Here is a 15,019-nt window from a genome sequence, read left to right on the forward strand (position 1 = left end):
GCTATCGATATACATGTTCGCTCATTAGCCGTGAAGTTTGGTGTAAGTTAGCTACCGTTGCCAGCGTGCGTGTGTGTGTTATTGTGGTGTGAGCTGCGTTCGTTGCTGTGGAAACAGCCAACAATGAAGTAGGCAGGGGCGCATCCAAGTGTTTTATTTCAGTTATTTGACAGTCAAAACACTACACCTGTAAACAAAAACACAGTACCTGAATTACCTTTTCTTTTTTTTACAGTTTTATTTACAATTGCCAATTGTTGCCAGTGAATTTCACAGTAGTTTCTCACATTGTCGGCTTACATGCAGAAAACCAACCTGATGTAGGTAAACCCACCTTTTGTAGTTATGTGGCCTCCCAATAAATGGTGCACGGATGAGAGATTGAGACTTCCTGACTTTCAACTGTACAATTTTAAATTTTGTTCCCCATGACAAAACCAGTTAAAAAGAAGCTAAAAGCTCCAGATTTGATGCACATTTAGCCCTTTCCCTCTTCATAATCTAACGCAATACTCGTACCTGCCTCTGGGGAGCAGCAGCACGCCCTCTTACCCTAGTGTGCCGGAAACCGGTAACAGAAGAAGGATCTTTTTCCGCTAGCCAGTTAGCTACTGCTGGAGAGTAGCTCATAATTTTCAGGTATTGTGACTAAAAATACCATAATAACCACGAAAACACATACAAGACATATCGATAAGAACCAATGAAATAGAATAACGCTCCGGGTCAATGTCTGTATTCTATGTAACCGCTTCAATGGGTAGAGAATCGCTTTGCTCTGTTGCGTGTTGACAAAAATCCGGCGTCAATGTTGTGTTTTCATCGGAGGCCCCGACTGTCCTGGGATTTCCGTCGTCACGCGTTGTAAATAATGAGATTACGAAACCGTTATATTTTATTTTTTAACCATGGTGAAAGTAGGTAATGTCTCGGTTTTGATTATTTTATCCGCTCCTGCCATTAATATTCTGCCGATACCTCTTCAGGGTACATCATAATGAGTTATGCCGAGAAACCGGAGGACGTAACACGAGAAGAATGGATGGACAAACTGAACAACGTCCACATCCAGAGGGCTGATATGAACAGGCTCATCATGAACTACCTAGTGACAGGTACAGAACACATTGGCTATTGTTTGTTGTTGTTGTGTTGTTGTTGTCCGTAAATGTGCAGACGTGTGTAGTTTCCTCAGGCATTCACCGTAGTTGTGCTTTAACAGAGGGCTTCAAGGAGGCTGCGGAGAAGTTCAGGATGGAGTCTGGCATAGAGCCGTGTGTGGACCTGGATTCTCTAGATGAAAGGATAAAGATCAGAGAGGTGATCCTGAAGGGACAGATTCAGGATGCTATTGGGTTGATCAACAGCCTGCACCCAGAACTGTTGGATACCAATCGTTACCTCTACTTTCATCTACAGGTACAATTCAAAGCTTTGTTTTCAACATGTTTCCTTCTTTTTTTACAGTGTCACTTGATTTATCAGTGGCTTATGGAAGTTTTTTGACAGTGATTTCAATAATCGAGGTTGTTCTAATCTGTTGGATTTTGCTGTTTGATGTCTTTGTAAATTGAATCGCTTTGCATTTTGGACTATGTTAGAATGAATACTCAATTTTCCCCATTGATGGGCATTTGTTAAACTGAAGGACTCAATTAATAATGATAGACATACACGCCTGGTCAATTGTAAACACTTGTTTTTGCATCTGCAGCAGCAGCATCTGATCGAGCTGATTCGTCTGAGGGAGACTGAAGCAGCCCTGGAGTTTGCCCAGTCTCAGTTAGCAGAGCAAGGGGAGGAGAGTCGAGAGTGTCTGACTGAAATGGAGAGGACGCTGGCCCTGCTGGCATTCGACAACCCAGAGGAGTCACCCTTTGGAGATCTACTCAATATGATGCAGAGACAAAAGGTGAGGTCATAGTGTTGAGATTTACTAGCTCCTTTTTCTCTCACGTATTATACAGATTTTCCCTAAGAGGTGAGTGGTTTACACTGTTGTTGAGACTGATTTAAAGTTGGCGATCCGGGAAAACATTCTAAAGGTGTAACATTAATTAGTAAGAGAAACTGTCAATGATCCACTTTGGGTGAGGCATACAAAGCACTTTACAAGGCTATTTATTTGTTTTTCAGGTATGGAGTGAAGTGAATCAGTCTGTGCTAGATTATGAGAACAGAGAGTCGACACCCAAACTGGCCAAGCTGTTGAAGCTCCTGCTGTGGGCTCAGAATGAACTCGACCAAAAGAAAGTGAAGTATCCTAAAATGACAGACCTCAGCAAGGGAACCATCGAAGAGCCCAAATAAGGACCCAGAGTGAAAACATGACCTGAGCATTACAACAATACGGACACAATTCCTTTATGTATTTATACCCCCGACAAACTTACTCATACAGTACAACCTTTTCTTTTTTTGTAAGGGTTGATTTTTGATACTTTGATAACATACAGTAGAATGATCAAACTGGATTGATGACATTTAAGAATGACATCACACACTAAAGAATCAACATTCAAATCATTCTTTTTACCTGGTGATGTTATCATTTTCCTGTTTGTTTATGTGAAATAGTGTTATTTTTCCCTTTAGCATATTTGAGTTACACTTGTTTATCTTTTCTGTCAGATGGCAGGGAACGTTTGCATAGGAGGGTGTGAATAAAGCCTAAATTAGGCTGTCACTTCCTGTGCGAGATTACTAAGAAGAGGCTGAGTTTGTTGCTTAGTGGAGACGAGTGGTTCAGTGTGCGCTGCCTCAAATACATACTTTTCTTTATGAAGAGACATTTCAGCTGGTAACTATGACACAAGCCAAAATAACAGATATGTCCTGTAACTTTGACTGTATAGATGCAAAATGACATGGACAAAGACATGAATACAAATACATTTACAATGGGACACCGGGACACTGGGACAGGTACTTGGGACGCTAATAACTTCCACCTATATCTTAATTTTATGAGCCTAAATGTAACCATTTCCTACAGTTCCATGTTATGAAATAATATAAAAAGATGCGAATGGATAAATTTACGTAGACAGACATGGAGGCAGTTGTACAGATTGATTATTTTGGGTATGGAAGTAGCTCTTTTGCAACATTTGATGTGCTTTGTTTGCTGGTATTATTTTACAATAAAAGTGGGTTTAAAAACTGAGACAATGTAGGCGTGTCTTATTTTAATAACGTATTTAGCTGTGATAAAGTGATAAATACAACGTTCAGAATGATTGAAAAACTCACAAACTAGCGATATGAATGTATTTATCAAACATCAACATAATAACAGTGAATTTATGTCATGCCCCATGACATTAACGCTAAAATCTTTATAACACGAACAAACAGCCTTGTGTGACGTCTATTGAGTCATTGATGTTCGCCGGGCAGGAGGACCGACTGCACTCAGCTCCAGCCACAGCAGCATATTATCATCATAACCATCACCATCCTCATCATCATCCCGAAGGACAGAATTCTCAATTTTGTACCGTTCTGATGAGGGAGAGGAGCGGAGTCAGGGAACGGAAGTGTCTGTGGCGTTTTGGGTGAAAATGTAAACATGGAGTCGCAGAGAACATACAGTAGCTTCGTCGATACCAAACCAAAGCCCGATCACTTCCTGATTTACCCTACTGGTGATAAGTGGAACTGCACGCCTGGGGAGGAAAACTGACACGTGGATTACTCCTCCTTATGGCATCAGGAAAACACTGATTCCTCCTCTCTCACTCGCTCCCCGGACCACCATCGCCTCTTTCCTCCACATTCCCGGGTTATCGAGACATGATCGCGGAATTCACACTCGGCGTAGGTTTGTTTATTTATCGGCGTATACTTCGCTGAGCGATCGAGCCCGGAAAGAGGAAGAAAGTAACACCAAACGCGCTCGGCAATAGCTTACCATAACCTCGCGTTGAATGGCAATTATTCAAAAATATGGCAAGAACTCTAGTCCAGATTTGGTCTGTCACAAGGAAAACCACCAGCCTGACAAGATCGGAGCGGCTGTATGTCACAAGAAGTGGCCGGAGCAGAGCGCCAACTGGTCGAGGTAACGTTTACATCTGGATGAACTGATTGGATTTCGAGTTAACGTTAGCTGCTTATAATGCCAATAAAATACCTATAACAGCTTTTAACTTAAGCTACCAAGCCACACTTGAGCGAATTTTGCAGTACTTCACAGCGTGTTTACAGTATTTATTTGTATAAACAGTAGTATAAGTACACGTCATGCTGTTGAATTGATTTCCTTTACTGTACACACAGTCGCTATAAGTTGCATCCTTTCCCTAAAGCTGACATGTCCTGCCACGTCACGTAACCTGTGACTCTAATGAGGACAAGGGGACAAAAAAGCTTGATACAAACTGACCCAGACTGTCCCTAAGATGTGGCCCCTTGCACACACACACACCTTCCCCCCTCTTTCCAGCTTCTTCTGTAGATAAAGTGATGTTTATGTCTATTGTATTGTATTGTATTGTATTCTATTCTATTCTCCTCTGTGCAGGTCAGAAGCGAGGGTGTGGACGGTGGTGCTCCTGCTCGGGACATGTCTCCTCTACTGTGCCCGGGTGGCGATGCCCATCTGTGCAGTCAGCATGGCAAAGCAGTTCAACTGGACCAAGAGGGAGTCTGGCATGGTCCTGGGCAGCTTCTTCTGGGGTTACTGCTTCACCCAGGTGTTCGGAGGCTACGTCAGTGACCGGTAGGCAGCTGTTTTTACCAACAGTTCAGTTTTGTCTACACAGGCAGATTTTATCTAACATATGGGGAATGAATGAGCAATGTAACACTGAGTACATTGTTTATTCAGCTCTAAGCGAGTCTGTGTTCTTTTAGTTTTACATTATATTTGCTCTGGCGTGCCAAGAGGTGCATTTGCATAAGCACATTGCTCGCATTGACATACGAGTCAAGTTTTGTTTGCTCAGTCTAATGTGACATAACGATAACCTTTAGAAAATAATGATAGCTAGATGGTTTTACTTATGAGTTCAGATTGTGTCATATATACAGGGATATGTCATCCTGTAAAAACTGTATTTACCCTATGAGATCATTGCAATTTCAATCTACTTGTATTCTACCTCAGGGTCTACGTATAAAGTTTAGCAACAACAATAATAATAATAATACAACCTATCGTTCTCTCCTCTCCTCCCTCTTTCTGTATAAAAAATTATCTCCAAAATATCCTACAATTGTATGCGCAGTCTTTTACAATGTTTGCTTCAATAAAAACAAATAGCAAAGGTGTATTTGTAATATGTAATTACTCAGTTATCACGATGCGAATTGATGCATCAAAATTAGAATTATTGTAATCCAGTGCTGAGTTAGTGAAAAAAAATATTGAAATTATTTAACTTAAGAATATGAATTGAGAAAATACTTTGCCCAACTTCTACTGAGCTGTTATGAGCTTCCTGTTCTGTGTGCACAGGGTGGGAGGCGAGAAAGTCCTCCTGCTAGCCGCAGCAGCCTGGGGGTCCATGACAGCCTTCACCCCGATCCTGGCTCACTTCTGCTCCCAGCCCATCTTCTCCATGACGCTGGCCCGCTTCCTCATGGGCTTGTTGCAAGGTGAGATAGACAGATTTGAAAGAGAGGACAACATTCGTCTCATGGACATGAGATTTATGAATGAGACTCTTTGTTGTGTTACACATTTTCCCCACAGTCCAACGTCTTCCACCCGTTCAGAGGTCTGTTGTCGCAGTGCATAGTTTAGATTCTCAAACAATCTTGGACTTTGAAGTCAACAGGTCAAATTGTATGCTCAGTTGCCAGGTTTGTGTGTTTTCTATGTGAAATTGTTGTGTGGGGTTCAGTTTAACAGACCAAAGTTTTGAAATATATTTTTATTCAAAAGAAATGTTGACTGGGACCTATGGAATGCGACACACATGTGGACAAAACTGTATCAGGAGACAAGGGGACAGTGACTTGGACTATACACGGGAGGGGAGAGAGACAGAGAGAGAGACAGAGGAGGACTGAAACCCTGAAGGGAAACAGGCTGTGTAATGTTCATGTAAATTAAGGGTGACAGACAGGGCGGCATCAGAAAGCCACAGCCGTCAAAGGTTATGTAGAAATAGCACAGTAGTGTGGACACAGAGTTTTAGATGACATCAGTGTTGTTAGTTAGATGATCTCAGTACTCAAATAGGTGAATAAGTACAAGTTTTTGCAAGATGACGTCCTACAACAGTGCAGGCAGCTTGGGAACGCACCATAGGTTGTGGTGGGAGAAAAGGGGCAAAAAGAAAAAGGGGAAGAAATATATTTAAAAAACAGATATTATCTTAGGCAACTTATATAATCAAACACAAACAATAAATGCACGAGTTGGTGCAGAACTGCATGTTGGTCGTCCCTAGAAAAACACCCTTCTACAGTTAAAACCAAGCCTACACCCTCCCTTTCTCCCATGGGCCTCACGTTCTTTTCACTGGTTCCCAGTAACTGCCTGATTTGATTACAAAATCCTCCTCCTCAGTTGTTGTGACATGTTAAAAAGCTGGAAAACTTCCTGGAAACTCCTCCCCCAAGCTATACACGTTCATGCCAGCAAGACACTGATTCGCATCACCTTTACCAGCAATTGTTTGGGAAGTAAGGACACTGATTGTTGTAGTTTTGAAAGTGCTGCTGTTGTACTTTGCACTTCATAATGGGCCACACGTGTCCTATGGTAGACAGGTCTTAATGGCATTAATAATGGTGCTCACAGATGTGCGAGTTACCCTTACCGTGGGCACTAACAGCCCCTCATACCATGAAAGACGCTGGCTTTCTAACTTCTCTCTCCCTCTTTGGTCCTGATAACACGACGTCCAGTCATTGTTTCCAAAAGCAATCTGTTTATGTCCTATAATCCGTGTCTCAAAATTCCAGTCGAATAAATGACTAGTTATGATGTCTGTCTTGATTGTAGGTGTTCACTATCCATCTCTGGCAAGTCTGTGCTCTCAAAAGGTGGTGGAAAGTGAGCGTGGCTTCCTCATGAGCACTGTGGGAAGTGGCTCCTACTTGGGGTGAGTTGAGGGGAAGGTTCTCTAGAAGATGAACATTGTTTTACTATTGTCACAAGTCTCCAATGCAGCTCAAAGGCCTGATTGCTTACTTGTTGTCATTTGTATTGCCTCACAGCACATTGTTGATCGGAGGGGCGGGCTCTCTCATGTTAGACCTGTACGGCTGGGAGAGTGTGTTCTATGTGGCAGGTCTCCTCTCTGTCCTGTGGGCGTACTGCATGTGGAAATATCTGCTGAAAGGAGAAGGCAAGGGAGGATCTGGTTTGGTGGCCTGGCTGTTATCTGTTAGCTGCTTATTTGTGTAGTTTGCGTCATTGTAAATAACTGTGTTGTGTATCCACCTGTGGTTCCCCAGGTCCCATCATCACCCTTGAGTCCCTGGGAAGTGGTGGGCCTCAGTCCAAGCTGTCTAAAAGACATTGGCTCAGGCTCTTCAAACAGCCTGCAGTCTGGTGAGATAACAGTGTGTGTGTGTGTGTGTGTGTGTGTGTGTGTGTGTGTGTGTGTGTGTGTGTGTGTGTGTGTGTGTGTGTGTGTGTGTGTGTGTGTGTGTGTGTGTGTGTGTGTGTGTGTGTGTGTGTGTGTGTGTGTGTGTGTGTGTGTGTGTGTGTGTGTGTGTGTGTGTGTCCTCAGTCCTTGTTTATAACCACATGCAATGCTCATTTCCCAACTATGTTTGTGAGCAGAAACATCCAAACTGAAAATCCGATCTGTTGAGAAACATTTAAACTTTGAGATAATGTCTGAATTTGAAAACTTCAACTTTGAATTTGGCAGTGTTTTAGAATTTGAATTAGATTTTAGCTTAAGAGTTGCAGTTCAATGTTTAATTTTTTGATTAGTTGAATGAACCACAGCCTTTGGACTCCAGGCAAAAGACGTCTCTGTGATTCAGCACGTGTTTGTAATCAGACCCTCCTTAATGTCTCAGATGCTGTGTAGTGTGTTCCCATGTCCTTCTAGTCCTTCTAGTCCAGATATTTATAGTCCATGATGTAACTGATACGCCCCATTCTCAGTGACATTGGACATCGCTGTGATTTTATATTCTGATGTGGCAAAATCACATTTCCACAGTGACAGATTTAATGATGCATTGATGGTTATAGGGTTATTAAAATACTCACACACCCCACACACACTCATTTCAACCACCTATGACTTATGACATTAGATATGACCTTTTGAAAACATGCAACAGTCTTTTACAATGGACTTGTTTCCTCTCTCCTTCTTCATCGCCTGCCCAGTGCTGTGATCATCACACACCTCTGCACAGCGAGCACCTTCTTCACGCTTCTGTCGTGGCTGCCGACGTTCTTCAAAGACACTTTCCCCGACGCCAAGGTAACCACGCCACCACACCTTTCATCACATCAGATTGTTAAACACATTTATAAGAAGCAGATTTGATGTTCCCGCATGTTCACGTGTCGATAAACTGTTTGCTCCAGGGTTGGGTTTTTAATGTCATTCCGTGGTTTGTGGCCATTCCGTCATCGTTGTTCAGCGGCTGCCTGTCTGACCGTCTCATCAGTCAAGGTAAATGGAATCTTCTGGATCTTCCAGATAGAGATAAACGCAGCCCTCTCAGCCCATTGTCCTCATTTCTCCTTTTGGTCCCCGCAGGTTTTGACACAGCCTCAGTGAGGAAGTTGATGCAGGTATTTTCTTCTCATCCGTGCAGGTTTTCCAGCTCATCTCTATAAATGTTCCACATTCCGTCTCATTATGACTTTTCTTCCCCTCAGTCCACACAATGTTTTAATGTTCTCCTTTCCTGTAAACACAAAACAAATTCAGTAAGATTTCGATGTGTGTGTGTGTGTGTGTTTTCTGTGTGCATCCATCCCTCCTGTTAGTTTTTCTCCATGGGTGTGTCCAGTGTGTTTACCCTTCTTCTGTGTGGCACCTCCACCTTCCCCTGGGCTGTAGCATTTGTGTCTGCCACCATGGGCCTCAGCACCTTCAGTCACAGGTACTGGCACCCTGCAGGTCCTCGCCGAGTCGCATAACAGCACTGACTCTCTGTGTAGTCAAGTCTTCACTCGTCTCATACATTATGTCTCTGACTACGACACTGCGGCCCTTTTTATCCTGTCCTCAAAACAAACAGGCCTTCTTTCATATCACAATGTTTCATCTACCACACCTCCCTAACCGTGTCCACTGGTTGTTTATTTTAGAACACTGTTACCACATCCATATTACTCAGAGCTTTTACAGCTCGGTGTCTCCTGCTTCCCAGCTGCTTCGTTGATGTTTAAACTTGTTATGAGTCTGATTGTTGCCGGATAGCTGCAGTCAAGGCCTCTGCTGTCATTCCCACACTCCATTGTTCTCAAAGGCCTTGAGGTTGTTTTTTGCTCATTTGGTCCCTTTGAAACCAGTTAAAATGTTGTTAAAGATATCTCGGTATTTTCTCTTGACATTAGGTTTTATAGCTGCGTTTTTTGTCCTGGCTTGATAAGTGCATTAATGGCATGAAAGCAGAAAGATAATGTTGATTATATGCTGGGAATAGAGATAGTGAATCATACAGTATGTCTTTGTTATACACTCTGGGGTTTGTGTAGTCAGTTTATCTCACATTTGTCAGTTTGATTGTTTTTATTCTTATATGTTTATTTCTGCACTTTATCAGATCAAACGGTGACAGCCTATGTTTTATTTTACAGTGGGGTGTCTGTGAATGTTCAAGATCTAGCACCGTCCTGTGCCGGAGCTTTATTTGGTACGTTCCAAACCCTTTTGAAACTTTACCTGAATATATTATGTACAAAATATTTGACTTTCCCCAGTGTTAACATTTAACATCTACTTTTATTCTGCATTTCTTTTTCAGGTGTTATGAATACCTGTGGTGCTTTCTCAGGTGAGTGTGTCCATCAAATACAGTGTCTTTCACCAGCAGTTAGGCAATTATTAATTATAGTCAAATTATATGTTATTATGAAGAAATTCATCCAGCTCTCTAAAGTGGAACTTTGGGCTTTGTGCTCCTGTCACTCATGTCGGCTCCTGTGTGTTATGCATATTTCATCAAGGGAGCATAATGGAGCTTGTGTCATATGAATAATACAGGGAGCAGAAGATGACAGTTGATGATGACAGGTGTATTTGCACACCCTAATCTTGGCAAACTGAACTGAACCATCACATGGGAGGGATTCTCTTTTTGTTCGTATTGTCTTAATCGCACACATTTAATGTTTGTACTTGTGCGTGTGTGTTTGTGTGCAGGGGTCCTGATGGTGTATTTCTCGGGGTATCTCATCGAGACCACAGGCTCGTGGGGATCTGTGTTTGCCCTCATCACCACGGTGAACCTGCTGGGCCTCTGCACCTTCCTGGCCTTTGCTGAGGCCCGCCGACTCGACATCGACTCTGTTAAGCCCCGACATCACAACATCCATATCTAAGTTAACAGACTTCACAGGGAACAGAATGTCACTCCCAAGGGAGACGTGACTTTGGACAATCGGCAGCTTGGAGATTAGCCACATTGTTGAGGACTGTCACACGTACGGTACAATCTCTGGGAAACTGTCTGAGTGAGGCAACAGCAGTTACTTAAAAGCACAGAATAGAGCATGCATGATGTTACTGAATAATGTAGTGGAGCTTGAGCCTGGTAAACAGGACTGCACCGTCTAGTCTAAGCAGGATGTGGACTTTTAAAGGTTACAGGAAAAAGCGTCTGCTCTACCTCCAGGTGTATGCGTGCACTCGGCATGATGGTGAAACAGTTGCTGGGCTACAGTTTTCTGTTAGGTGCCATTTGTTACACTGACACATGTTTTACTCAGGACTACATAGTCTTGGATGTAGTTGCTGATACCAGCAGCTCCTGAGGTTTTGGTGTGTGATCGATGTCTTAGAAGCTCCCTGACAGCAGTGACAGAGTGAGGGGGTGTGTTCCTGCCCCTCGGGGATGGACCAGCCGCTCTGGGCACATGTGGGTGATGCAGTGACAGTGAGAGACCAGCCTGTCATAGCTTAAGTTTTTATATTAGCACACCCCACTCGCCCGTCACCCAGAGAACTGCCTGAGCGACACCTCATTACACTGACACTAATTACCTGGCAGGCGCTGTAATGTCCTGTACAATTAACATTCTAAAACCGCTCCATCGCTATGGTTACCTGCTGCTTATCACATCGTTACTATTTGGAGGAGGGAAGTGCGGTCCCGGGAAGCTTTATCACTTTTTGCCGAGGGCTTTCACCGTGTGTGTTGTCTTGATGAAAATAAGAAGACCAAAGGTTGTAAATTATTATTTTCTTTAGAAACTAAGTGCATGTACAAATACCTCACAATCATCTTGAGCACCTATATATTTATATGGCTTATTGTTTGTTTGTTTTTGGTTAATTTGAAAAGTTTTGTAGAGAAAATAAATTATTAGATATAATATGAAGTCTAGAGGTAAAGAAGTGGTCAAAGATCACAAGGAGGAAATTCACTCATTATTACTGACAGACAGGATCTGTCAGTAGTCGGTCAGTGTGTGTCAAAAAGACTCACCTCCCTGAGTCATTGGAGCCCATACATACACACGTTCCCGCTGTGCAGTGACGCACAGAATGTGGCAGGACAGGTTATAGGAATCAATGATGCCTTGGTGATTTCAGTAAACACATTCTAGTTGCTATGTTATTAGTGTTACTATAGCTACAGAAGCACCTAGCGACATTGTCCAGGATGAATGGTGACATGGTAGATTTGCTTTATTTGTCGAGCATTTTACATTCCCAGCAACACCCACTTGATATATGTACACAGTCATCTAAGCATCTATTTGTTTAGTGCAGGATGGGGAAATTGAGACATGAACAATGATTTATTGATCATATGTTATGTTGCTGTTTGCCTTATATGTAGACTCATGGTTACATTTATTACAATTTAGCTTCTAGGCACATGCACACTTGTTTTCTTTAATGTTTCCCATAGACTGATATGCACTGAACTATCACCTGGGGTTAAATATTAGCCAGTTCTTTGAAAGCCCATTTGCTTTCCTTTCAATATAATGACTAGTGGCCACACAAATCTGTAAGATGCCATAGAACTTATGCAAACTGTGATGTCGCCCTCTGGCTAATCAGACGTGTTACTCAAAACTTTTAAAGTACATATGCACATTAAAAGATATTTAGTTCTTTGTATGTTACTGACTATGGAGACTTTTTTAATTTAAAAACCTCCGATCTGATGTTGATACCAATCAATGAGTTTCTATATGTGCGTATAGCTAAAGAATGAAGTCTGTTCACTTTAGACAATTATACAAAATTGTCAGGCAGCATCTGTATTTTTTTAGATATTTTAACTGCCTTAGCAGCTGTGTGATCTCCTGCACCTGCTTTCTTCATTTGTCGTGCTGCATATTGTATCATGTACCTGCTGTAGAACATATCTTACACTGTAGGTCTCTGAAAGCCTTCTGAATAGTTTTTGACACATTACAGGAAACAAATGCAGTATTCTGATGTTGCTTCAAATATATGTTGTATTTGAAAGCATATATTAATTAACTTTGAATAAAATTATATTTTGTCAACACTGTTTTTACGTGGTGGGTCATTCAATGCGTTTATAATGGTTTCCTCTCCAGTGCCACAGGGGGGCAGTATAGTCTAAATGATGAAGACGTCAGCCTCAAGTGTCAAATACTGTAGTAACATTCACTGTGGTGTAGAATGTGAGATTAGTATGTGGCTGTATAACCACTCTACTTTTCATTAACATCACTTCCAACGCAGCAAACATGTCCTGCACTCATATGGAAACAAGACTCTTTCCTCCTCCTGACAGACAACAAAGTCTCCACCGCAGAACAGGACCGTCACCGTACACACCTGCAACAAAAATTTGCAGTGGATCAATACTTGAACAGGTTCTGGTGCAGGTCTGTCCTGTTCACACTAGCGGCTCGCGACAGGCCCAGATCCCGAGCTCAGGCCAGCAGGACGTATGTGGTGGCACCATATGGCAGGATGCTGTGTGCCATGTTGGCTAGCTGGCACTGCCCACGTGTGAATGGCCAGACGCTAGTCAACCCAACCCACTCCATCTCATGGGACCGAACGGCTCAGGTTGCCATGGAGACTGGTGGCTTGTGGCTGCCGCGTGGCGATGAAAAGAAAGGGAGGGGTCACAAGTGCCCGAAAGTAACAAGTCAGATAGAAGTCAGTGGTGTAGCGGGATAGGAGCGATTCCAGCTTTTGATATACTGTATACAAAAGCAGTCAGGGAGTTAAAGAGGTGGTCAGGCACTTATTGGAGTGCTCTCACTGACACAAAATGGTGTTGTAAAAGCAGACATAATCATGATGAGTGGCCCACTATTTAATTAGCAGAGATGAAACAGTGTTAGGGGAGTGCAGAGGAGAGAGGATTTGAACCCTCCCCCAACTTGTCGGCTGGTTGAGGTTGGTGGAGTAACCCAGTAAAGGCCCCATCAGAGAGCCGGAGATACATGTAAATGAAATAGCCCCATTAATTAGTAATTAACATCAAGTTAATGACATTTCACTGTGTCGCCATCTCATCCGATGTCCTTCCTCGGCGGTGGAGGGGCTGTCTCTCTGCTCCCTGATCTGAATGCTAATTAGTGCAAAGCCAAACGAGAGGCTGCCGTATAGGACTACCTAATAACACAGAGGCAGCGTTAAAGAGCGCTCTTTGTGTGGGGAGGATTAATCACTTTGTAGTAATAGATCAGGAGGCTTTATAAGTCTGACATTCCTTGGAGGGCTGTCAAGTTGAGGGTCATTGACAGGTTTTATGTGCTAATCACATTGCGCCTGTTAACCTAACTTTGGGTTATTAAGGTATTTTCCCCAAATGCATCAGAATAATATTCCGTCAAGTGAGTGGAAAACAGTTAAAAGAGGTTATTTTAAATAGTGATGACTGAGTTTGCAGGTGCGGGAGAGGATGGACTTTGTGTTCCCTCCTGACAGGACAGTGGCAATTCTGCGTGATTGGACTGCAGTAGGGGACAGGACGGTCTCTGTGAAAGCACATGAAACAGGAAGTGGTGCGGCAAGAATTTCAATGTGAATAAGGAAGTACATCAGTGGGTTCACGTGCGTTGGGATTCTCTGTCTGTCTCTCTGTCTGTCTGTCTTGTCAGTATTCCTGTCTTTCAAATCTCCCCTTTGCCCTTGTTCCTCATCCATGTTCTTTTCTTCTAGGCGCTTTTCTGATAAATAACTGACCCCTCAAAGGGATTCCCTGATGTACACACACACATGCGCGTGCACACACACACACAAATATGTTGATTTCTGTCAATTAAACTCCATCAGCTGTTCGCCTCCTGCTAGACATATGGCCTGTGTTAAATCTAAAGAGCAAATGGAGCCGCACACTGAGAGGGGCATCGTTTTAATGGAACCCTGTGGGACAGGACCCACACCTGCGCAATAATAACATTAAACCATGCACAACCCACCGGCCAGATGAGGACAGTGTCAGTTTGTGTGTGTGTATGTATTTGTTAGTACACGTGCATGTACTGTGTTTTCTGTCTTCATTCACTTTCAGCAGAAATAAGAACATTGTGTATGGATTTTATATTATTTATTTGTAAAATCTGTCACTTTGTGCTGCGTTCTGGTCCAATGTAAAGACGCCCTGAGCCTTCACAGACACGTTTATTTAAATTCATCTTCAAGCTGGATTCAACCACTGAGATTTTATTGTTATATAAGCCAGAAAAACAAAGACACACAAATGCACTCCATAATTACAGACTAACTCTCCCCTGCAGCCAGTTTTCTTATTTTGCCAAATGAGTGGTTATGGAGTTCACAGGTCCCTAGTCAGACACAGAGACTAATATGTGAGCAAATGTTTAGAAATATAATTTTAGAAGACAAGATGGTGCTGTGCCTTTGGCAGCGACGCATCATATGCTCTGTTTTCAAGGCAAAAGAAGAAATACGCT

The 15,019-nt window shown here is 42.7% G+C and overlaps 2 protein-coding genes across 2 annotated transcripts; both read left to right on the forward strand.

Moving 5' to 3' along the window:
* Positions 1 to 562: 562 nt before the first annotated feature.
* Positions 563 to 3,162, forward strand: LOC143012986 (glucose-induced degradation protein 8-B homolog). The gene is made up of 5 exons (XM_076166372.1): positions 563 to 639; positions 987 to 1,115; positions 1,223 to 1,419; positions 1,715 to 1,912; positions 2,137 to 3,162. The coding sequence occupies exons 2-5, from the start codon at positions 998 to 1,000 to the stop codon at positions 2,308 to 2,310; spliced, it is 687 nt and encodes a 228-aa protein (XP_076022487.1). The 5' UTR covers positions 563 to 639; positions 987 to 997; the 3' UTR covers positions 2,311 to 3,162.
* A 737-nt stretch (positions 3,163 to 3,899) lies between these two features.
* slc17a9b (solute carrier family 17 member 9b) lies at positions 3,900 to 12,627 on the forward strand. Its single transcript, XM_076166371.1, has 13 exons — positions 3,900 to 4,063; positions 4,526 to 4,723; positions 5,462 to 5,601; positions 6,959 to 7,058; positions 7,174 to 7,304; positions 7,414 to 7,510; positions 8,309 to 8,405; positions 8,513 to 8,600; positions 8,688 to 8,722; positions 8,921 to 9,036; positions 9,737 to 9,792; positions 9,904 to 9,933; positions 10,302 to 12,627. The coding sequence occupies exons 1-13, from the start codon at positions 3,930 to 3,932 to the stop codon at positions 10,478 to 10,480; spliced, it is 1,401 nt and encodes a 466-aa protein (XP_076022486.1). The 5' UTR covers positions 3,900 to 3,929; the 3' UTR covers positions 10,481 to 12,627.
* Positions 12,628 to 15,019: the final 2,392 nt, after the last annotated feature.

The sequence above is a fragment of the Genypterus blacodes genome, unplaced genomic scaffold, assembly GCF_046128005.1.
Source record: "Genypterus blacodes isolate CSIRO-AG114 ecotype Tasmania unplaced genomic scaffold, CSIRO-AGI_Gbla_v1 ptg000156l_1, whole genome shotgun sequence".
Classification (NCBI taxonomy): domain Eukaryota; kingdom Metazoa; phylum Chordata; class Actinopteri; order Ophidiiformes; family Ophidiidae; genus Genypterus; species Genypterus blacodes.

Coding starts and splice junctions, on each gene's coding strand:
- LOC143012986 (XM_076166372.1), top strand. CDS start 998: ATGAGTTATGCCGAGAAACCGGAGGACGTAACACGAGAAGAATGGATG. Junction 1,116..1,222: donor CATGAACTACCTAGTGACAG/GTACAGAACACA, acceptor GTGCTTTAACAG/AGGGCTTCAAGGAGGCTGCG. Junction 1,913..2,136: donor ATATGATGCAGAGACAAAAG/GTGAGGTCATAG, acceptor TTTGTTTTTCAG/GTATGGAGTGAAGTGAATCA.
- slc17a9b (XM_076166371.1), top strand. CDS start 3,930: ATGGCAATTATTCAAAAATATGGCAAGAACTCTAGTCCAGATTTGGTC. Junction 7,511..8,308: donor TTCAAACAGCCTGCAGTCTG/GTGAGATAACAG, acceptor TCGCCTGCCCAG/TGCTGTGATCATCACACACC. Junction 9,793..9,903: donor CTGTGCCGGAGCTTTATTTG/GTACGTTCCAAA, acceptor TTTCTTTTTCAG/GTGTTATGAATACCTGTGGT.